The 24047-nt window shown below is 35.7% G+C and overlaps 2 protein-coding genes, 1 long non-coding RNA gene and 1 pseudogene across 6 annotated transcripts in view; all 4 read left to right on the top strand.

Annotated features, from left to right (window-relative positions):
- LOC147762137 (uncharacterized) overlaps positions 1-24047 on the top strand; it is a 169606-nt gene that overhangs the window by 29457 nt on the left and 116102 nt on the right. The gene's annotated exons all lie outside the window — the stretch shown is intronic.
- Positions 257-2911, top strand: LOC106163142 (uncharacterized). Its single transcript, XR_015334131.1, has 3 exons — positions 257-428; positions 1430-1519; positions 2233-2911. It is a non-coding gene; the product is annotated as an uncharacterized LOC106163142 (long non-coding RNA).
- On the top strand, positions 6600-11353 carry LOC147762142 (uncharacterized). 3 transcript variants are annotated; one of them, XM_087011977.1, is made up of 5 exons: positions 6600-7726; positions 8457-9452; positions 10173-10359; positions 10720-10820; positions 11181-11353. In XM_087011977.1, exons 1-2 carry the CDS (start codon positions 7685-7687, stop codon positions 8985-8987), a joined length of 573 nt encoding a protein of 190 aa, XP_086868103.1. In that variant the 5' UTR covers positions 6600-7684; the 3' UTR covers positions 8988-9452; positions 10173-10359; positions 10720-10820; positions 11181-11353. The 3 variants fall into 3 exon arrangements, with proteins under 3 accessions (XP_086868103.1, XP_086868102.1, XP_086868101.1); XM_087011976.1 differs by having other exon boundaries at positions 6600-8380; XM_087011975.1 differs by having other exon boundaries at positions 6600-9452.
- On the top strand, positions 15326-17708 carry LOC147762141 (aromatic-L-amino-acid decarboxylase-like; annotated as a pseudogene). Its single transcript, XR_015333782.1, has 4 exons — positions 15326-15473; positions 15797-15916; positions 16906-17041; positions 17553-17708. The product of XR_015333782.1 is annotated as an aromatic-L-amino-acid decarboxylase-like (transcript).

The following is a 24047-nucleotide window of genomic DNA, read 5'->3' as shown; positions in this document are numbered from 1 at the left end:
TTGTGCATGATTATAATTCAGTGTTGACTGACAGTGCTATTATAAGCATTATTTATTATTGCATCAAAATTGACAAAATGACCTTTTTTGCATCTTTATTTTCTGTTTTTTGTCTGTACATTTGACCGCTTTTCTTTATTTAAAGTTTCATTGTTTTTAATAGTAAGTGGCTTTTAAACAGTAAAGTGTAGCAATGATAAATTTTAAACAGTAGGTATACCTACAAGTAGCTACTCTTGGCTATTACATTATTTTTTCTTGGAATAATACTTTTTTTTTTTTGCACCTAGGGTGTAAAATACACAGTGGGGAAGTTTCCACTGGCTGCCAACAGCCGCTCCAAGTGTAATAATGACACAGATGGGTTTGTCAAGGTTCTCGGAGACAAAGAGACAGATAGGTTATTGGGATGTCATGTAATTGCTTCCGTAAGTAGATTGCTGATGTTCTTAAAGGGATAATAACTCTTCGTATGAGATCTATATTTCACAATTAAAACATTGTGAATAACTCATAGAAATATAATATATTCTGTTTTACCACAAAAAACGGCAGTTATAGCTATTATTCTGATATCTGAGCTTGTCTTTAGACCACGTGACCTCCATTGATGGCTATACTATGTTAAAATCTCTTAAGAGATTTTAACAAAAAACCAAACTTTTTAGAAAAAAACCAGGGACTAACTTTGAATGTAAAAATGGATTCATTAATCATTGGTAAGTATGGGAAAATTGTTGTTTACTCCAGGAAAATTCATTTTTTGGCCGAAACGAAGAGTTATTATGACTTTAAGCCAAGATTACATTTGCCACTTGCACTGTATAATCATACGCAAGCTCTTTGTGATGGTATCCAAATTTTTTTGCTTGACAAAATTGTAGTGGCTATCGGGGCTGTGGATCCATAAAAGTTGCACAGCCACCATATGCCTCTGCACAGACACCACATGAAAAGGGATTTACTGGCAGTACGCTAGCACCGAACAGACATTGTATGGCAAATGTAATCAGGGGTTTAGTTGTTTGTGGTAATACTGATACACTTATTTGTTAGATAACCCTCTTAACTACTTATTTATTTATTTATTTTCAAACAAATCTGATAACTGATTTCTTTTATATAACCTATGTTGAATTGGTAAAAAATCAGATTTCATTTAAATATGTTTATTGGTCAGTATCAGAATGTCTAAAAATTGAAAAAGAAAATTTATAACAACATTGGAAACATAGAAAAACATAAAAAAGACCATTTAAATCTGCCTCCTCCTATTAAGATTTGATTTTGTGTTATTATGATCAATTCTTATATATTATACATCTTTGAATATTTTGATGCATTTACACTATAAAAATAAAAGTAACCTTTTTGTAGTAAATTTGTTAATTGGCTATTTTTGTGAATTAATAGTAGAAATGTATTTTAGGTTGCTGGTACATTAATCAATGAAGCAGTGTTAGCTATGGAGTATGGAGCATCTTGTGAAGATGTCGCCAGGGTCTGTCACGCTCACCCTGTAAGTAACAGCTTTGTTTCATGCATCTTGGAACCTGGAAATTATTATCAACATGCATCTGTTGATCGCTCTGACCAAATTCCACACACTTTTGGCCTGTCTGTTTAGCTTGAAGTACTACACTGCTTGATTTTTTAGCCTATCAAATCAACAGTACAGGAAAAGGTAGAAATAAATAAAATGAAAGTTTCCACATGCAAATACATTTTCAGTCCTAGGCAGACAAGGTGTCCTGAAACCAACCATCTGAGTTTTGTCCACATTCAGAGTCAACTGCCATTTATAATACCACTTGTGCACAACATCAAGCATTGACTGCAAGTTCTTTTCATTCTTACATGTAGCTTAAAGCACAACCGTAAAAATCAACAGTAATGGAAAGGGCAGAGGCATGCTGATAATAAAATCATTTCCAGTGACCTGAAAAATCTGAAAATTTGGATGTTTTCATGGTTTTTTAAAAATTATTTACAAATAAATTCAGACCAACTATTTAATGTTGAAGAGGTTAATATGTGTTTTTTTTACCATTTGTGTTAATTTGTCTCTTTTCATTACAAGTAACTAGAAAAGATTTCAAGTGTTACAAGTTTACAATATTGTGTAATCAGTTTTGCATTTTTAAAATTTATTTTAATGTGGGGTGATGAGTTTTCTATCTAAAGGAACTTTAACATGCAGACATATTAAAACTAACACAATTGATTTTTCAGACGGTTGCTGAAGCACTACGAGAGGCCAACCTAGCAGCTTACTGTGGGAAACCTATCAACATTTAAACATACTTGGAATGTACTTTTAACCTCCAGTAAATGCTGCAGTGACTTTATATAAGAGATTGAAACAGCATAATGAGGGAGTTGTCAATATTTTGGGATTTGGTGTAGCTTTGAGATGTGTGGAAGATTTGACACAGTTGAATAGTGATTTGGGATTACTTTTTATCTGTCACTGCCTCATTTATAAAGTATGGTAGGATACAAGGCAAAAGCAACACACGGAGAGAGTAATATGGAAATACAATAAGACTGTCGTGGTATGACAAAACGATATTTGATAAGCTCCACATAAAAAAATATATACCTGGCTCGTATAACACAAAGATCCAGAAAGGTGACATTCTTTCTCGTTTCTAATAAATGTTTAAAAAGGCAGAACATTCAAATAATTTGCATAAGAAAATGTCAATCTCCCTGTTCATCAGCTTTATATCTCAAGTTCTGCTAGTTTAAGTTCTTTGCATGATCAAACTGATCAGAGAATCAGTTATTGGTTTTTGTAATGGTATTAGTTCATTAAAAGAAAATGAAATACACTCCTTAAGAGTTATAACACACCGCTAATGTATTTATATGTATTTCTTTTCTGGATTAAAGAGCATTATTTATCATATCTCTTTAAAGCGTCAAAATTGCCATCCAGTCGCTATTGGGATTGCTCATGTATCTCATCCATGTAAAAATATCAAAATGAGCAGAGCTGAAAATATTCATGTGAGACTCAGTAGTAAAAAATGTTCTAGGACTTTTGGATATATATATATATATATATATATATGGATATACTTTTGGATATATATAAATGGATAAAGTAAATGTATATATATATATATATATATTAAAAGGATCAGATATCATCGCCCAAGTATGTACTACTTACTGGGTTAAGCTAACCAGGGGGGGATCCTGGATTTCCTAGAGGGGTGTTCGGCTTTTTAAATCCTCCCCCCCCCCCACCCGAATTTTTTTTTAAATTTTAATACGTGGACAGAACGGTTTAAATTTAAAATTGAATAATAATTTAATATATCAGTTTTAGAAAGTCATCAAGTAACACCGCAAGACTAATGTAAGCCATATGACGGTCATGTTCGGTTTCAGAGATTTTGTATCTCGTGTATCTAGGCATAGGACGGGCTGAGATTTGTCTTTAACAGAATACTTTAACATAGTTTTGTCTGTTACTGAATAATTATCTGAAATCAAAATCGGGAAGGGATTTTAGGGAATGGTGTAAGGCACGTGAGTAAATTGTGTGGTGCAGAACTACATAAACAGTGACAAAGACGTTTTATTGTGAAACGTGCCTATTCTACCGGGAGCGTCGAGTAGCGTGAAGGTGTGTGTGTGTGTGTGTGTGTGTGTGTGGAGGGGGGGGGGGGGGGGGCGAAATCTCCTTTTTTTAAATACCTTTTGTAACAGAAAGTGATAAACCAAGCTTTTGTGTAAACAATGAAAACATCTTACGATTCATGCCTTGCTAGTATAGAGTTATCGTATTCGGAGAAAGAGGTTTTTAAAATAACAACCCTTTTGGGTAATATTCGCACGTTATTAATACTAACAAAAATTTTAAAAAATCCGTATAAAAAAGAGGTATTACGAGAAGCACATTTATTTTACTAACAAATATTGTTCTCAACCTCAAGTATATTTTTTAAATGCCTGGTAATACTAAGGTTTTGCAAATTACTTTCCATGAGAACGCGGTTTTGTCGTGTTTTGTCTAAAACAATTGAGTGTGTCCTGCCTATCGTCTAGCTAATCAAAGATGTTATTGAAGATTCTTTGTATGGCTAAAATATTACAAAAACATCAAACAACTAAAAATAATGACCCGCAGCAAAAGACGTCACAATTTTTTTTTCAGTTTTTAAAAGCCAGGTGACACCGCGGAGGTAGCCGCAATCTATATTGCGGCATTTAAAATGAACATAAACACAGACATTTTCTGAGACGTTAGACATCATACTCACTTCTTGCATTTGTGCTTTAGTAGAAATAACCTAGATCGATTGGAGAATGCAAGATGGAGCAGCGAACTACAATAACGATGGTTTACATTTTGTTTGTTTTTATGTCAGAACAGATAAATCTAGTAATTATTTTTTGCAGCGATTTAAGTAGCTAGACTGATTTAAGTAAATTCCACTTGGATAAACAATTCTTTCTCCTGTTTTAAATTCTTAAATGGACCTACACATTGAGAATCAGCGAGTGTTCTCGTGGAAGGCGAGGCAAGTCGGGAGTTCGATTTTTAGGTAGAGTCGAGTCAGAGACCACCTCACTGAGAAAACACACAAATGGAACTGTTGTGTGCCCGACCATGAAGCACTGATAATGAGCAACTGGCCTATTAGCATGTAAACTCTAGTTTTCGGCAACTTTGGTTGTATGCTCTCCAGAGAGATGAGAAAGGATGCCAGTGAGCACTGAGACTTATAACAATGTTAAAACGCATATTAAAAAGTGTAAAATCCAGCTATGGTTTAAAATGGATAAAGTAAACGTACAAATGAGAAAAAATTCATTTTTAAATTTTTTTATCTTATTATTCGTATTTATTATCTTTTTTCTGTTTTTTCTCTACTCAAGCCAGTGACATAAGAGTACTGGTCACCTGAAGCCAAAAAGGAAGGCACCCGTTCTTAATTATTGCCTAAATCAATAGATGTTTTTTATACAAAAATAAAATCATTCGTTTCTTCTGCCTTGTAGAAGTTAATCAAGATTTTTCATATGACTTACTGCTGCTATTCTTTCTATTCGTAAAACCTAATAACTTATTTTCATTTAATTTCTTGATTACAAAATGTGTTTTAGAAAACTGAGGTGGATGTACATGTCCAGTCCAGCGTACTTTCAAATGACTCACTTCAATTCGCTACAATCAGAACCTCGAAAATGCAGTCATTCTACGCCCTATTACGTCATCCACATTTTGGATCAGTGCTCGAATACACACGCACAATATAGTGGCCTGCGAGAAGTTCACAGCTTCCAGTATAACCGACATCGTGCCTATCATAATTTTGGGGAGAGAATATGTTGCTCAGAAATTGTCATCTACTTTGTCTGTTACATTTCGAGGTCACTGCTTAGTACTTAATACTCTTACCATAAAATGAAATGATAAACAAAAAAATCAAAATAGAAAATATAAAATAAAATTTATGTCTTTAAGATATTTTAATCAAATTGGCGTATCACTATCAAAGACCATCCCCTATGAACAAGTTGACTAGTGGTGACAACAGGAACGCCACCACGTGACTAAAGGTATAAAAGCGCGGAATTTTGAAAGTGCGTTCACTCAACTGCGGACAGATCTGGAGCAACAGGAAGGACGTCGTGTGCTGCGTCCTGTATCAAGCACAAAGGACACAGGAGTCGACACGCATTTCTCCGAATCTTTCCTCATTCTACGTCAACGCATCGCTCTTCGACATATTGTTCCTTGCACACGCAGACGTCTAGACAGTGGATTCGGCGTTTCTCTAAGCTGGCCAGCTACAACCTTCGCTTCTCCACACGAGGAATCGTCGCTCAGGGATCTTCGGAGGATACTTCACCTTTTTGCTTTTTGCTTTTTGCTGGGCTAGTCGTAGTGTCATTGCATTATTGCATGCGTTCCAGGTTTATTTTTTTTATTAGAGTTCGTTCTTATTTCTGTTTACAGTACATAGAAGATGATGAGCGCCACCGGTGGGACTTCGACTGCACTCTTTAAGGTATGTAATCTTTTTCTTTTTGGAAGTGGAGTTTAAGAAATGAAAGAAATCTAATCTCGTTCTTATTTCTGTTTACAGGACATAGAAGATGATGAGCGCCACCGGTGGGACTTCGACTGCACTCCATAAGGTATGTAATCTTTTTCTTTTTTGGAAGTGGAATTTAAGAAATGAAAGAAATCTAATCTCGTTTTTATTTCTGTTTACAGGACATAGAAGATGATGAGCACCACCGGTGGGACTTCGACTGCACTCCTTAAGGTAAGTAATCTTTTTCTTTTTAGAAGTGGAGTTTAAGAAATGAAAGAAATCTAATCTCGTTTTTTATTTGTTTACAGGACAAAGAAGATGATGAGCGCCACCTGTGGGACTTCGACTGCACTCTTTAAGGTATGTAATCTTTTTCTTTTTGGAAGTGGAGTTTAAGAATTGAAAGAAATCTAATCTCGTTTTTATTTCTGTTTACAGGACATAGAAGATGATGAGCGTCACCGATGGGACTTCGATTGCACTCCTATAAGGTAAGTAATCTTTTTCTTTTTAGAAGTGGAGTTTAAGAAATGAAAGAAATCTGATCTCGTTTTTTATTCCTGTTTACAGGACAAAGAAGATGATGAGCACCACCGATGGGACTTCGATTGCACTCCTTAAGGTATGTAATCTTTTTCTTTTTAGAAGTGGAGTTTAAGAAATGAAAGAAATCTGATCTCGTTTTTTATTCCTGTTTACAGGACAAAGAAGATGATGAGCGCCACCGGTGGGACTTCGACTGCACTCCTTAAGGTATGTAATCTTTTTCTTTTTGGAAGTGGAGTTTAAGAATTGAAAGAAATCTAATCTCGTTTTTATTTCTGTTTACAGGACATAGAAGATGATGAGCACCACCGATGGGACTTCGATTGCACTCCTTAAGGTATGTAATCTTTTTCTTTTTAGAAGTGGAGTTTAAGAAATGAAAGGAATCTAATCTCGTTTTTTATTTCTGTTTACAGGACAAAGAAGATGATGAGCGCCACCGGTGGGACTTCGACTGCACTCTTTAAGGTATGTAATCTTTTTCTTTTTGGAAGTGGAGTTTAAGAAATGAAAGAAATCTAATCTCGTTCTTATTTCTGTTTACAGGACATAGAAGATGATGAGCGCCACCGGTGGGACTTCGACTGCACTCTTTAAGGTATGTAATCTTTTTCTTTTTGGAAGTGGAGTTTAAGAATTGAAAGAAATCTAATCTCGTTTTTATTTCTGTTTACAGGACATAGAAGATGATGAGCGTCACCGATGGGACTTCGATTGCACTCCTATAAGGTAAGTAATCTTTTTCTTTTTAGAAGTGGAGTTTAAGAAATGAAAGAAATCTGATCTCGTTTTTTATTCCTGTTTACAGGACAAAGAAGATGATGAGCGCCACCGGTGGGACTTCGACTGCACTCCTTAAGGTATGTAATCTTTTTCTTTTTGGAAGTGGAGTTTAAGAATTGAAAGAAATCTAATCTCGTTTTTATTTCTGTTTACAGGACATAGAAGATGATGAGCACCACCGATGGGACTTCGATTGCACTCCTTAAGGTATGTAATCTTTTTCTTTTTAGAAGTGGAGTTTAAGAAATGAAAGAAATCTGATCTCGTTTTTTATTCCTGTTTACAGGACAAAGAAGATGATGAGCGCCACCGGTGGGACTTCGACTGCACTCCTTAAGGTATGTAATCTTTTTCTTTTTGGAAGTGGAGTTTAAGAATTGAAAGAAATCTAATCTCGTTTTTATTTCTGTTTACAGGACATAGAAGATGATGAGCACCACCGATGGGACTTCGATTGCACTCCTTAAGGTATGTAATCTTTTTCTTTTTAGAAGTGGAGTTTAAGAAATGAAAGGAATCTAATCTCGTTTTTTATTTCTGTTTACAGGACAAAGAAGATGATGAGCGTCACCGGTGGGACTTCGACTGCACTCCTGAAGGTATGTAATCTTTTTCTTTATGGAAGTGGAGTTTAAGAAACGAAAGAAATCTAATCTCGTTTTTTTATTTCTGTTTACAGGACAAAGAAGATGATGAGCGCCACCGGTGGGACTTCGACTGCACTCTTTAAGGTATGTAATCTTTTTCTTTTTGGAAGTGGAGTTTAAGAAATGAAAGAAATCTAATCTCGTTTTTATTTCTGTTTACAGGACATAGAAGATGATGAGCGCCACCGGTGGGACTTCGACTGCACTCCATAAGGTATGTAATCTTTTTCCTTTTTGGAAGTGGAATTTAAGAAATGAAAGAAATCTAATCTCGTTTTTATTTCTGTTTACAGGACATAGAAGATGATGAGCACCACCGGTGGGACTTCGACTGCACTCCTTAAGGTATGTAATCTTTTCTTTTTGGAAGTGGAGATTAGAAATAAAAGAAATCTAATCTCGTTTTTATTTCTGTTTACAGAACACAACTGCAAGAAGAGGGCCCACATCTACAGCTACTTCGACCAATCTTTGTTGCCAGCGAGTCCTGCCATGGTCCGTCTACGAGGTGGCTGCACAGGGGAAGCGTCCAGCGAGTCCTGCCATGGTCCGTCTACGAGGTGGCTGCACTGGGGAAGCGTCCAGCGAGTCCTGCCATGGTCCGTCTACGAGGTGGCTGCACTGGGGAATCGTGCAGCGAGTCCTGCCATGGTCCGTCTACGAGGTGGCTGCACTGGGGAATCGTCCAGCGAGTCCTGCCATGGTCCGTCTACGATGTGGCTGCACTGGGGAAACGTCCAGCGAGTCCTGCCATGGTCCGTCTACGAGGTGGCTGCACAGGGGAAGCGTCCAGCGAGTCCTGCCATGGTCCGTCTACGAGGTGGCTGCACTGGGGAAGCGTCCAGCGAGTCCTGCCATGGTCCGTCTACGAGGTGGCTGCACTGGGGAATCGTGCAGCGAGTCCTGCCATGGTCCGTCTACGAGGTGGCTGCACTGGGGAATCGTCCAGTGAGTCCTGCCATGGTCCGTCTACGATGTGACTGCACTGGGGAAACGTCCAGCGAGTCCTGCCATGGTCCGTCTACGATGTGACTGCACTGGGGAAACGTCCAGCGAGTCCTGCCATGGTCCGTGTACGATGTGACTGCAATGGGGAAGCGTCCAGCGAGTCCTGCCATGGTCCGTCTACGAGGTGGCTGCACAGGGGAAGCGTCCAGCGAGTGCGAGTCCTGCCATGGTCCGTCTACGAGGTGGCTGCACTGGGGAATCGTGCAGCGAGTCCTGCCATGGTCCGTCTACGAGGTGGCTGCACTGGGGAATCGTCCAGTGAGTCCTGCCATGGTCCGTCTACGAGGTGACTGCACTCGGGAAACGTCCAGCGAGTCCTGCCATGGTCCGTCTACGATGTGACTGCAATGGGGAAGCGTCCAGCGAGTCCTGTCATATGATGTTTCAATGAGATGGAAAATCCTGAAAGGTAACCCGTGTTATTGGGGAAAGCACATGTACTAAAATGATTTACTTTTAGTTGTAGTCCGTGCCATAAACTTTTCACCTTACTGGCCGTTTTGACCGCCTTACTTTCCTAATTCTTCGTTTTGGCCAAAAAATGAATTTTCCTGGAGTAAACAACAATGTTCCCATACTTACCAAGGGTTAATGAATCCATTTTTTATTCAAAGTTAGTCCGTTTTTTTTTTTTAAAGTTTGGTTTTTTGTTAAAATCTCTTAAGAGATTATAACAGAGTACAGTCATCAATGGAAGTCACGTGATCTAAAGACAAGCTTAGATATCAGAATAATAGCTATAATTGCTGTTTTTGTGGTAAAACAATATATTATATTTCTATGAGCTGTTCACAATGCTTTTATTGTGAAATAAAGATATCATACGAAGAGTTATCCCTTTAAATCTAGAAGTCTGAATCTGGATTTACTGGTCCAAATACAAATTTGAATAGGAATGGACTGTATTGCATTAATATTTGTATTAACAAGACCTTGTCATTTAAAATTGTGATTTAACAGTTAATGAAATAAATTAAATCAAGTCTAAAGCTCTTTTGAAAACTTGTAGAAAAATCTATCAACCACGTTACAAAATTGACACATTCTAGAAATGTACTGGTTCAAACAATTTTAATGGACGCAGACTGCTTTGGTTTTTAAAACTTATTCCATTTTCGTTTGTTTACAGAACTCAGTGATGGCAACTCCTGTTAGTTCCCAGTTTTCAAAAGAAGTGCAAGAAGAGCGGCACATTTGTTTATTTCGATCAGTCATTGGTGCCTGATTTAGTCCTGCCATGGTTTGTTTATAAAGGTGGCTGTATGTGAGAACAGCAGAAGCATGTGACGTTTCACTGAGATGGAAAGCCTTAAAAGGTACATGTAACTCATGTTATTTGGGAAAGCAAAACACGTTCCTTCCTTTATGCCTCTTGTTCTCCAGTCACTTCCTTTTTGTAGAATCTAAGCACTCTCCCAATCGATGTTTTTCCTGGTCCGTTACAGCAAATGCAATGTTCCTTTTCCGTCGTTAAAACTCTAAATTTTGCCTTACTCCATTGTGTCACAGACGTGTGAAGGTCGCCAGTGCAAGTCAAAATATATGTTTTTTCAGAGTTTGTGACAAAAGTACTCTTGATATCAATTTTTTATCAAACCCATTAAACTTTTTAAACACATTTCGTATTGCAATTGTTGGCTTTTATTACATTTTAAAATTATTAATCAAATTTGCAGGCTACCAAAAGTGGAGGTGTCCAAAAATGTCGATTGCAACATCCAAACCACCAGATGAAACACTTCTTCAGGAGCGAGGGATCTTCTTGCTAGATAAGTTTGTAAGTTCTTAGGGATCGACAACTTTAAGAAAAGCAGTTCTTAACTTTTTTGTATATTATTATTAGTGTATTGTTTCTTATTATGGACTGTGATCAAAGACTATATCCTTTAAAATTCGCAGAATAATAATCTTAGAGCAGTGTCTGTATATACAGAATTGGCAAAAGCGCCCAGCACATTCCTAAACATCGCATCCTTTAACTAATAGCCAAGTGTCTAAATTAGTTATTAAATAATTCAATCATATATTATTATTTTTTCTTTTCTTAAGAAAAGTAGCATGGACAGCCAACAATTTTAACATGTAACATTTCAAGGTGAAATAACTTTTAAGTGAACACATTACATTTCATTTGTAGGCTACGAAAAGGGATTTCCAGAAATGATGCCCGAAGGCAAACAGCTTCAACCGTAGACCAAATATCCAAGATGTGAAACGCTTTATAGCGCTAGCAAGGAGCCCCCTGTAGCCACTTTTCATTGATGATTGGACGTCCTAGCAGTCTTGGTTTTGAAGGATACAACTTGTTCTGCAAACAAATATAGAGAATGTGCAATGGAAATGGAGAGCAATATGCAGAGTATAATAGGAATACAAACTAGTAATGGACTTGGGGCTTTTGGATAATAAGAATATTTGGGTTTCATTGGTCACAAACTTTTGTCGAGTGTAATTGCACTAAGTTTTGTTTTTCACTTGTGTAAGTGATGTTTTATTACAATGGCTGAAGGTCTGAATGATCATTCTTAATTCCATGCATTCCAATTGTATAGGATGAGGCGTGGTTATGTATAAAAATGTTTTAAGTCTACCTCTTCAGATATAATAATAATCATCATGTTAATGATTTTAATTGAATATCCAGTTGCTGTATACATTCTAAATGCAAGTAGTTTTATGCTCACAAAAACATTCGCATTTCCACCACTTATGGTCGTCTGTGTTTTGTTTCAATCTTAGTGCAGTAGTCTTTTCTGAAATTTGTGCTTTTGGTGATGTGGAGTTGTTTGTCAGTAAGGCATTTGAGAAGGTCTTAACCTGCACACTAACCTTACTAATAAACCCTCACATCTTTGTAAAATCTGACTTCATGTAAACGCTTTTACATGGAGAGATTTTACATTGATAGCCTGTGCAAAATCTGCAATGAAATGTTTTACATGTGAAAATATTTCATTATTTTTTGCACAGTCTGCTCTACTTGAGAGATGCCATCATCTCTCAAGATAGAGATCACATTACTAACATTCAGATTTTCTCAAGTGTTATACTTGACAAATAAATCCACTTCATCATATATGCACCTTTTCTCCGGATCAACCAAATTCAAATTGAAACTTACATGGACGGTCAAACAGTGATGTGAGATGCGAAATAATTCGAAGCAAGCTTGCTTTATTCTCAGCTTGTATCATATAGGTAGTGGCGATTTCAGGGCAAAATGAAAATTTAGAAATTTTATAGTTTTAGGTATTTTATCCAGAGTTATGTCTTAGTTTAGTTTAAATCATTGAGATACCCGAGTTATGGTCATATTACTTGAATCTGTTTATGGTCTGTTTATGTTATCGTTAGAAATTTCAGGACTGAGCGACTTTATTTATGGCTTTGCCCCCCTGGATAAAGTTTAAACTAGTTTCGTGTTAAGTCTCTAGTTAATGTCTCGGGTTGGCTTCAGTGCCTCTTTCTGTATGAATTACTTTGGTAAATATGTTTATCTTGTATAGTATATATAGAGAATAGTTTGTAGTCACGAAAGTTTATTCAGTCGTGCCATGCTGTCTAAAACGGGACGATATTCTTGAGCTTGTAAGGTGCTGTAAAAACTGTTATCCGGGCGTGGGCACTTTCCCGGCATTCCCCAAGAAGGGTTTAGACGGGTTTTTCCCCACGGCCCGAGAGCATCTGGTACCAACCTCTGACCATCATTATTTGGCTTCAGTGCCTCTTTCTGTATGAATTACTTTGGTAAATTTGTTTATCTTGTACATTGCTGGGCTATTTGCGTTTCGTTGTGAGATGATAAAGACGGGAATGGAAAATATAAACTTTCAGTAAAACTACCGTTTTTTAATCCATTGCATTTACGTATAGTAATTCATTAATGATTACTTGCAAATCCTATTGGAATTGAATGTAACTGGTCATCATTTAACTTGATAGTTGAATAAAATTATATTCTAAACTTGATTTACTCTTTTGTAATTACTTTCATACCGATTTCTTCCATAAAACCAGACAATGTTAAGTAAATAAATAAATTTTTGATTTTAGAAACGATTTTGCAGTGTTGCGCAACGTTTCAATTTGGGAATAACCCACAATAAAGACTTTAATGAGTTGGAATAGAGCACCTAGAATTAACAGTTCCGTGCCGTCATTTTTTGTTATGGAGTTATTAGCCCCTCATTACAGATTTTCTTGAAACAAAGGCAGTATTTTGCTTTATCAACAATGCAGTATGAACTATTTTTTTAGAAAAATTGCTGGCAGGGTTTTGGAGTAGTAAATAGTGTCATTAAATTGGCGTTGAAACCGTGTTCGTTGGTGCTCTGGGAAAGGAGAACTTTGAGAAACATATTTTTCAATTTTTACTCCAAAATCGCAAACATGAGTGTTTATGTTAACCTAATTTAGTCGATGAACACTGAATATTTCTGTTTCTTAATAATGGAAAGCGTAAAACCCTGTATATCACTGATATGTCCATTCAAATAAATAGGTTAATAGGGATTTTTGCTATTCTTTTGGTTTTGTGGCAACAATCAAATTATATCAGCTTTGTTATTCCTTGTTGTGGGGAAAATCAACCAGAGTTCAGCAAAAAATCAGCAAAACATCTAGAATTTGTAATGAGCTCATAAATACATGTACGTCAATACCATGAGCCAGTTTTAGTGGAAATTATTTTTCTGACTGTTAAAGCCATTTTGGTTGTATCAAAATGCATCAATATGATTCTCCACAGTAAAGGAATGCGTTTAGAAAATGCTTAGTGTATAATAAGGCTGAAATAGTGGTGAGAGTCCACATCATTTATGCTTAAATTTATGTTAGGTGTATATCTGTATGGTAATTGAAAGCTAATTAGGAAATTCCATGTTTGCTATTCAATTCCCCGAGGACAACCGAGGCCAGTTAACACGGTTCCAAGCCAAAATTACCACCTACCAGGACCTCATATTATATTATGTGGACTTTTCTGACACAGTGCAGGGAATTGCCGTCAATTAAACCAGATACATATCTGTGAATACCTAGCAAAAAATCAAGCTGTGACCCTGTGGTGGAGGGTAATCCAAAACCAAAATCCAAAATGAATTTCTTCACGCACCCTTGTGCTACAATAATCTAACCTCTGCCTTCACAGTTGATTGTCTGTCGAAGGAGGTTGTACGCGTACCCCTTTCTAGCGTTTTTCTGGAAAACTGGCGATTTGTACAGGTAATTTTAGAATTGGGGTCAGTATACGAAATAAGTTCAATTCATGAGTTGATGTGATCATTGGTTTTAAGAGAACATTTATTGTGAATTTTCCTCAAGGTATTTAGTAGTTACAGAAGTCACAAACAGATGCTATTCGTAAGCGCGTAAAAGAGTATCTTCATAGATTCTTAAATGTAATCAAGGTCCTCGTGCGAAGGGCCGAAACGTCGTGCCAAACGAGTGACCGACGTTAAGTCTCTTTAAAAACAGTTTAACATTGAACTCGTGTAAGCCGTACCTGTTACCAGAATTAACTACTCTTGCTTCATATTTTATCGCCTCTTTCTGAAATCCTTGTAGTTGTATCCTGGACTGAAAAACGCATATGTTGCAATGTTCCATCTTTCATGATCTTTCCTTTTAAACAGCGTTGAAAAAGTTTAGTTGTTGCTGATATAGATACCAAAACGCAAGCTACTCTTTGTTATTTTTTCATAGGCAATTGACAGCCAAATGGATGCTGCAGAGTTCCGTGTTCGTGGGAAAGAAATAGTAGACATGGTGGCTGATTACTTAGAGAATGTGCAGAATCATCCAGTATATCCTGCATAGCCGGATATAAGCGCCAGTTCCTTCCGGAAACTGCCCCAGAAACTGCTGAGTCCTGGGAGGACGTTATTGGTGACGTAGAGCGGGTTATTATGCCTGGGGTAAGTGCTTATAGGCACACAGGTAAATTATCGTTTGCGCATGCGCCACGCGGCTAAATATAAAATACACATGGCAAAATATACAGTTGATTTTTAGTATATTGGCTTTACTGTCTTTAAGAGATGAGCAATAGTTTAGTGTACAAGGGTTGTAATTTAAAGAGGATTGTTTTTTAATTGAATCTGACTTGCTTCGTTTTAGTCGGTTTCCTCACTTGAGAAAAAGGCAGCTAAATCACAGAAATCTAATTCAAAATCATAATCATACAAAAATGTTGTATATGAAATAGAATATTGTTTGTAACATTTCTGCTAAGAAGTTGATGGTTAATAATCTCTATATTATATTTTTGGCACGATTTATATATTTTGTGTCTAATCTAAATCAAACAATACTCTAGACAACGCACTGGAATCACCCGCAGTTCCATGGCTATTTCCCTTCAGTCAGATCCTACGCTGCCATCTGTGCCGACATGCTCTCCGATGCTATGGGTGGTCTTGGATTTACCTGGGTAAGCTGATTTTTTCTACTGTACACCGGAGGACCCAAGATTTCACAAAATTGGGGGGGGGGGCTGGAAACTGACTTGTATTTTATTTATTGTTCGATACCATTAGAAATGAGACTCTTCAAGACATCTAAATCAAGCGGTCTGAGATCCATGTGTGAATTGAAACTCACCTCTATATGTTACCAGCTTGTCCCTGCCATGCATGCTGAAAGCACGCACAATGAGGCGAGTTTCCAGCCCTCTGAAACTCAGGGTGAAGCAAAGACCTTTTTGTTATTTTCTTATTAATAACAGGAAAACACGGGCTTATGTTCTTTTCCCAGGCAGCCAATCCGGCATGCACAGTGCTGGAGATGATTATGATGGACTGGTTGGGGAAGATGCTGGATTTGCCAGAGCAGTTTCTATTCTGCTCTGGAGGCAAAGGGGGCGGGGTCATTCAGGTAAGACCAGTCATCTAGAACCCAAAAATTATTTGAGATATTTGAGGCAAAATTGTAGACAACTTAGACTGAATTGATTAAGTGGCGTTTCGCCAACAACATATATGGAACTGTTACACTGATTATCACATTTTATTGTCTTTTGACAAAACACCTTGAGCGACAGATGATTGTTTTGATGAAACTTAATACACTTAGAGGTGACAGTGACCCGCTTGTGTATTTAAAATATAGGCTTCTGAAATGCATTTTAGATGTACTCAGTGCACCAAATATCACTTTAAACACTTAAATTGATTGTCATCTTATTTTATTTGATGCAATTGTTCAACAATTGTTTATATCTGTATTTATCTCGGCCGAAGAGGTAATGTTTTTGGTTCCCCAAGTCTTTTTGTCTGTTCTTCTGATTGACTGATAGCAACATAATGGAAAAAGCTGAGGACGAGTTTTCATTATAGACTTGATTTTGGTGGTGATCCAAAAGTTAATTGTTAACGATAAGTTAATTGTCTGCCTATCTGTCTGTCTGTTTGTCTGCCTATCTGTCATAACATTATACAAAAACTGTACGTATATAATATTATTGAAATACAAAGGTTGGACAACGAGTCATAAAGATGACTCTAAATTACAAGGCAATTTCACGACAGTCTGATCACGACATCGGTCTGTGAACATACAATCACGGGAAATTATAATTAGTTGGTGCTTATGTCTTTTCTGGAAAAATTAAAGATTTAGCACATGATATATATATATATAATTACCGGTATTGTATACACTCTTATCATAAGAAAAAAAGGACAGTAATGAATGTGTTTAAAAAAGTAAATCTTTCCTAAAGATAGTGAACGTCGTCGTTTTGGGCCCTAATCCAACGGCCAGATAATATGCCCTATACATGTAGTTCAAAAAAAGAAAGAAAAGATGTCCTTAAACTTGAATCATCTTAACGCGTAAAATAATGAAAAAAATTACATCTGTAGGGTAGCTCCAGCGAGACCATATTGATTTGCTTGCTAGCTGCTAGGAATCAAGCCATTCTCAGAGAGAAGGAAGCAAACCCTGCTCTTTCGGAGGCTGACATCATGGCAAAGATGGTGGGGGTACTGTTCAGATCAGGTATATACCATTCCAAGTCTCCAATATCCTGTAAAGACTCTAATCTTTCCCAATTCAGACTTTTAAAAACCTCCCCAAGAAAAAACATAGCTCATTTATCATTTTATGAAATTAGAAGAAGGTCCAGCAAATTTCAAGAAATAAGGTGGACTTAAACTCCAGTCTACCCACGAACATTCCCCAAAGTATTAATTATATCGGTAGCTTGGCATAAAAGCCATGTTCTTTCCAAAATATGCTTCACATTGCCTCCGTAGCGTTGGTGGCACACTTGCATACCTTGCACAAAAGTGTCAATTACATTCTTCTTTTAAGTTCTTTTTTTATCGCCGTGTTCAAGTTGTGTTGGACATCCAGCCTGACTGGATTCTTTTTCTTGAAATTAGTATTTTATTGTGCATATAATGCATTTTATTTAAATTCTTTCATATTGTTTTTTGTCTGTACATTTGGTAGTTTTCTGCCTTTTTAATACAATTAAGCTTATATTCCCCTATATATGTATTTGTAGGCCCATAGTTCAGTGATACGTGCTGGCCTATTTGGAGTAGTAAAGATCGTCCTGCTCCCCACTGACGAGCAACAATCCCTACGCGGCGAAACATTGGCGCATGCTGTACAAAAAAGCAAGGCAGAGGGATTGATACCTATCTTTATAAGTGTATAGTCTTCGTTAAATATATTGTCTGTGCTTATTGTTGTGGATGCATTGCAATACTTAAAAGTTATTCTGTAATAACGTTATGATCGAGATGGTGTGAGCAGATTGACCCTGCTATGTGATGCACCAACAGAAACAGTAGAGTGTTTTAACCGAGCCAAGCAATGGATTTAGAATTTCAGGCCCGTAGCCAGGGGGGGTTCGGGGGGTTCGAAAGAACCGCCCCTTTTGTCTGAAAAAGGTCCGTTTTGGGTAAAATTTGATCTAGGTATACATAAATTTCATGGTAAAAGGTCCACTTTTTCAGAAAAAGAACCCCCCTTTTGCATTTGCTGGCTACGGGCCTGAATTTGTTACGTTCACACACGAACGTGATCATATAAATTTTTTAATCGGTGTAAACATTTGATAAACAGTTTGAAACATTATTACACCATTTTAATGATTAAAATCATACATTAGCCTGGTGCTTTATTTATTTCGAATCCATGGCGTATTGAACGTTGTATGTTTTACATCTTGAACATTACGTTTACTTACCATACTTCATTTATGATAAACAACAGGTTTGTGCCACGCTAGGAACGGCCTTCTCCTGTGCTTTTGACAACATTGAGGAACTTGGCCCAGTGTGCAGCAGAGAGCAGATGTGGCTCCATATAGATGCTTCGTATGCTGGCAGTGCTTCCATTTGACCCGATTTTCGATACCTGCTCAGTGGGGTACAGGTAAGATAATAATAATAATGTAACTTGAATTGAATTGAAATACCCCCCCCCCCCCCCCTCTTAATATGTTTTAACTCCCCCACACCTAACGTTACTCCCTCTCATCGATTTTTGAATGACAAGCGGACATAAAATGACACTTTCGGTCTCGGTATTTAGAATTATCTTTTTTAAAAGTAAATGGTGGTAAAAGTATTAGCGACCGGTAGGTCTTATGTCACCGCCCGTCACCGATAACTATGTAAACCGATTTATTAGTGACGCTGGTGTGTAACAAGAATGGAACCGTACAAGTGGCATGCGCCCCATGGAGAATTTACATTGTTTCCAATTGTTTTAGTTTGCAGATTCTTTTAGTGTCAGTCCTCACAAGTTGATGAGAGTGACATTTGATTGTTCAGCATTATGGTAAGTAAATTAAGAAGCACAGTAGTTATAGTAGTAGTAGTAGTAGTAGTAGAGTAGTAGTGTAGTAGTAGTAGTAGTAGTAGTAGTGTAGTAGTAGTAGTAGTAGTGTAGTAGTAGTAGTAGTGTATGTGTGTGTGTGTGTGTGTGTGTAAATTATACATGTGGTGGATCCAGAGCACTGAAAAGCACTATATATATATGTAGGCATTTGACCCTCCCCTTTAGCTTTGGAAGTTCTCATTCTCTCTTCTAAAAACAGTAAATACGGGTGAAACATGACAAATCCAACTAATTTTCCACCACTGTTACATATGTTATATTAAAATTGCTCTTGCCCACTGTTGTTTTTTCAGCAAAATCCTGGGTCAACCACTAAATTTTCAGAAACCTCATGGTAACCTCAAGTTACTACCATGATGTTTCCAATGGCTAACCATAATTTCAGAGCCTATGGTTGCCATCTTCTTTATTTTTCAAATTTTCACTTATTCCTGCTCATAAATTTAAATGGCCTGATTATATGGAGGCTCAAAATGATTTTTTCAAAACAGTACTTGATTTCTTTTTCAATTATATTTGTCATTTATATGTTTTTCTGTCATTTAAGTATTCTTATCTCAAGGGGATTTTGCTTAAAGCTAAATATTATAACTAGTTGTTTCAACTATTTTACTTATTACTCAAATCAAAGACATATTAGCAATAAATAAAGAAACTTGCATGCATTAAATCTGAATTAATTAAGGAATCCTCTACTAAATCCTCTACTAGAGTCACAGAGATTCTTTCACTTAGATATGGGCATTTTTACAATGCTAGGCATATATTGCTAATTAGCACATATTGCTAATTAACAAATTACATACATATGATCAAAGAATTATTTTATCACTATGTTAGAGAATGGTGTAAGTGAAGATAAACACTGAAAATAGAAACCAAATTTCACCACCGAGTCCAAAGTCAAAAATGACCAAAAATTTTTCCCGTTTTGGTCATATGATATAAAAGGGAATCTGAAATAAATTAAAACAGTGTTTGACATTGCATTTTTTTGGATTATTAAACACTCAGTAGTACGGTGGAAGCAAAGAAGTAGAGAGGTGTATCCTAGAAAAAAAGTCTTTTAATGGCATGCTGGTATTTCCGTTAAACGAAATGTCCATTCCAAAACAAAAATAAATTACTTTCAGAAAATATATCATAAAACATACGGTATAATTAACCATCGATAATTTGGATGTATTGGTATTGTTTGTATCAAATAATGAAATCTGCGCGATGATTCTTGAGCTTGACATGGAGTGCAAAATAACCCTACTGTGTTTTTCCGTTAAATTTGTCCATTCCGAAACATTGGGTTTCTCTTACATAAAAAGAACATGTTAACACCTAGCCTGTAACAATATATATTTCTCTAAAGCCCAGGACATGTGATATTTATTTTTATATAAGAAAACCCCAGTGCACAGAAACCCATTTAACTGAGGCCTTTTTTGAGATGCTTGTTAAAAATTATCCATTCCGAAACAAAGTACCTTTACACTGCCAATGTTATAAATAGAGAGAATTCTGTCTTTATTGCTGTATGTTTCACCTGACATGAGCAAATTACTGTTAGAGCATCATGCATATGACATAAAAATAATAGAAAAACATTTCTTCAATGGCATCTTTTTAAATTTCTATATATATCCTCAACAAAAAAAATCATTTTTGCAAGTCAGCATCTTTTCTTTGGATCTACTAGAACTTCCATTGCATATTTTCCCAAAGTTCATGTATTTCAAAGTTAAATTAACAATTAATTGAAGAGATTATATCAGTTTAAATAGAAATAAAGGCAATTTGGATGCTTTGTATCGGAAAGGACATTTTTAAACAGATTGTCTAAAACACTTGTTTAATCTTTGGTCTGCTCATCTATTTATTATTCATGAGGAAAAGGATGATGGAAAGCACATCAAATTTATGTAGAATATAATTTTGAATAATATAACTTACCTTACTTTAATATTGCTTACTTATGATGTACATAAAAGTATTCGAAAATAGTTATGAGGCTACATATGTTAAAGTTGCGAGAGTCAGTTCACTGGCACGGTTTACAGAGGTGCTTGCAGGCAGACACAGGTTAAAATTAACTTCCTGTGATTATTTATAAAATATAAATATATATACCATTTAAGCAATTTTGTAAATGTTAAATAAACACAGGACATGCCTAAAAGGACATATTTAAAATGTTATTACTAAATTTAAACCTGACAATGTCAAATAATATTTCATACAGCTATGAGCTGTATGAAAAGGAAGTAGAATAGGGTATAATGGAGTGTAGAAGACTCTATTTTATGTCATGATCAAATACTAATAGAGTAACATTTCAAAAAAGAATCAAAACTATCCAAAATGACCAATTAATGTAATAAAAACAGTTCAATTTTAATCTAGTTAACTCATATTTTGTCCAATGATTGCTTCCCCAGTACCAACATACTATGAGATCTTAAGGCAATTTCATAAATGTTAAATAAATGTCCATTCTGAAACAAGGACATGTCTGAAAGGACATATTTTAAACATGGTAAATCTGACATTGTCAAATAATATTTTATACAGCTATGAACTGTAACAAAAGAAACTGGAAATAAGATATAATGGAGTAAAGAATACCTGGGATATATCTTAGAATCAATATTTAATAAAATAAAATTCCAGTAATGAATTACTAGTACAGAATAGACAAAACAAGTGCAAAATGTAATAAAAAGAATTCAATTTTAATTCAGCTTCCACCTATTTTGCCCAGTTATTCCAAGACTTTACCTAAAACTTATAAACTCAAATACTACAATATATTAAAACAATATCATACTTGTTAAAAAATGTCCTTTCCGAAACAGGGAAATTTTGGATATTTTCATCCTTTTTTTTTTTTTTTTGCAAATACATAAAAGAGCAATACTCTCTGAGTAAAACTAAGTGTTTTTTTGGAGATCAATACCTTAAATTATCATAAAAGTCACATACTTCAAGGTTTAGCTTATGAAAATTAAAAAAAATGATTTTCAAAATTCAAATAATCATATCTTTATACATACACAAGGTTTTATCTCGGGATTGTCATTTCTAATCCCCTTCAGGTCTATACTTTCAAGAAAAGTACTTATTTCAACACAATAATGATTTCCATTTTTTACCCTTGGTGGGAAAAAAAGGAGCCCAGGATTGTAAAAATGCCCATATTCAAAGACATTTCTCTGCCTATTCAATGACTGTGCACATTTCTGTACTGGTGACAAGTTTTGCACAATCACATATCATCACCCAGATTGCTTTGATGAAAAGTAAACCACTACTATACATGGTGCCTTTTATTTAGGTTAAAAGACAGCAGCAAACTAGTCCATGAATTTGTTCATGTTGCTTTGCAAGAAACCCCGCTGAGATAGATCAATCCTGCTAGTACAGTAGGGATATGGGAATGCAGTCATAGTCATGCCTCTCTTCTGATATTTCTAAAATTTTTGGATTTTAAAGCCTTTTTAATGAACTTTTGTATTTGATACATACATATCCTAAAATACAAAATGAAAGAATGATTGCTGCCAATAATCATATATTTGATTTGATTTTCCGAAAAAAATCCCATGGATTGTTATTTAAAAAACTATAAAAGCCGTTACACAGATTTAATATCGATTATTATTTTTCTAGCATTGGCAAATTCCTCTGGCTCGTAGATTTCGCTCCTTAAAGCTGTGGTTTGTTCTTAGGTTACATGGTGTAAATGGACTACAAGAGTACATCAGACAGGTTCTTTACATTCTATGTCATTCCTTTTTATTATGTACAGACACAGATGTGCCTGTACATATAGCCATCACCTGCGTCTGTCGTTGCTGTCGTCGCTGCCATCGCCGTGCACTTTTACCGATAACACGTAAAATGGAAAGTGTTTTTTCTTTCAGCTTGAAACTTACTGAATTGATGAATATTCATAATAAGCAGGTCAAGTTCGAAATTCAGCATGATCAGGCCATTTTTAGGGAAGTTATGCTGTTTTTTTTAACTTTTTTCAGCATATATGCAGCGCCGATAACACGATAAGTGGAAAACCATTTTACCTTTTGGCTTGAAACTTACAAAACTGATGAATATTCATAATACGCAGGTCAAAGTTGAAAATCAGCATGATTGGGCAATTTTTATGGAAATTATTCTTTTTTTTTCAAAGTTTTCAGCATTTTTATAACATGGATAATAAGATAAGTGTTAATTTTTTTTTCCTTTTGGATTGAAACTTACAGAACTGATGAATATTCATAATACGAAGGTCAAGTTGGAAAATTGGCTTGATTGGACTATTTTTACAAAAGTTATCCTGTTTTTTCCCTTATTCAGCATATATGCAACACTGATAACACATTTTAAGGAAAACCAAGCAGCCGTTTGTCTTGCAACTCACAGGAGTGATTAGTCTAACTAGTATACAGATCAAGTTTGAAAATAAGCTTGATCAGTTAAGTTTTGATGAAGTTATTAGCCTTTTTGTATATAAGTGTTTTTTCTTTAGATTTAATTCTTAGGCATGTTGACAGTCTCATAATGGAACTAATTAGTAAAAGTGTTGTTTTGACATTTTCTGCTTCTTAACAATATTGTTAGTTGATTGTATAAAAATGACGGTAAACCTGTTATCGTGCATTGTGTAATAAAGTATCAAAAATGGAAAGGAACTCATCATTGCAGTTTGTCAGATTCAATCATTCACTATGTTCAGAATTTTCGAATGGAGCAAATTGGACATTTAAAATTGTTCTATTGATATTTTTCCTATGTCAACAATTTTCCTAGTTGATCATTTAAAAATGACAGAAAATTGATTATTTTGTTTTATGTAAAAAAAAAGGTGTTGAAAATGGAAAGAAAACCATTTCAGTACAGTTATCTCTTGTTTACATTTTGGCATTTTGAAAGTGTGGCTCTGAACTTCCATGGCCTTGAAGACCTTCCCATATCACATTTTCTGAATATCCATGATACTTTTATTTTTTTATAAAAAAATTGATGGCCATTATGCTGTTAAGTAATATGTTATAGTGCATGAAAGTTGAAGGAAACCCTATTTTGGACACTGCTGCCAGGATAGCGATTGAGGGAAAACCATGTTACTTATGATACTCAAACTTACTGAAAAGTTTCA

This window comes from Lingula anatina, chromosome 4 (genome assembly GCF_051362555.1).
Source record: "Lingula anatina isolate TDL-2025a chromosome 4, LinAna3.0, whole genome shotgun sequence".
NCBI classification, from domain to species: Eukaryota; Metazoa; Brachiopoda; class Lingulata; order Lingulida; family Lingulidae; genus Lingula; species Lingula anatina.
Note: the sequence above shows the minus strand (reverse complement) of the source record. Positions and strands in the feature narration are given on the sequence as shown.

Coding starts and splice junctions, on each gene's coding strand:
- LOC147762142 (XM_087011975.1), top strand. CDS start 8,339: ATGATGAGCACCACCGGTGGGACTTCGACTGCACTCCTTAAGGTATGT.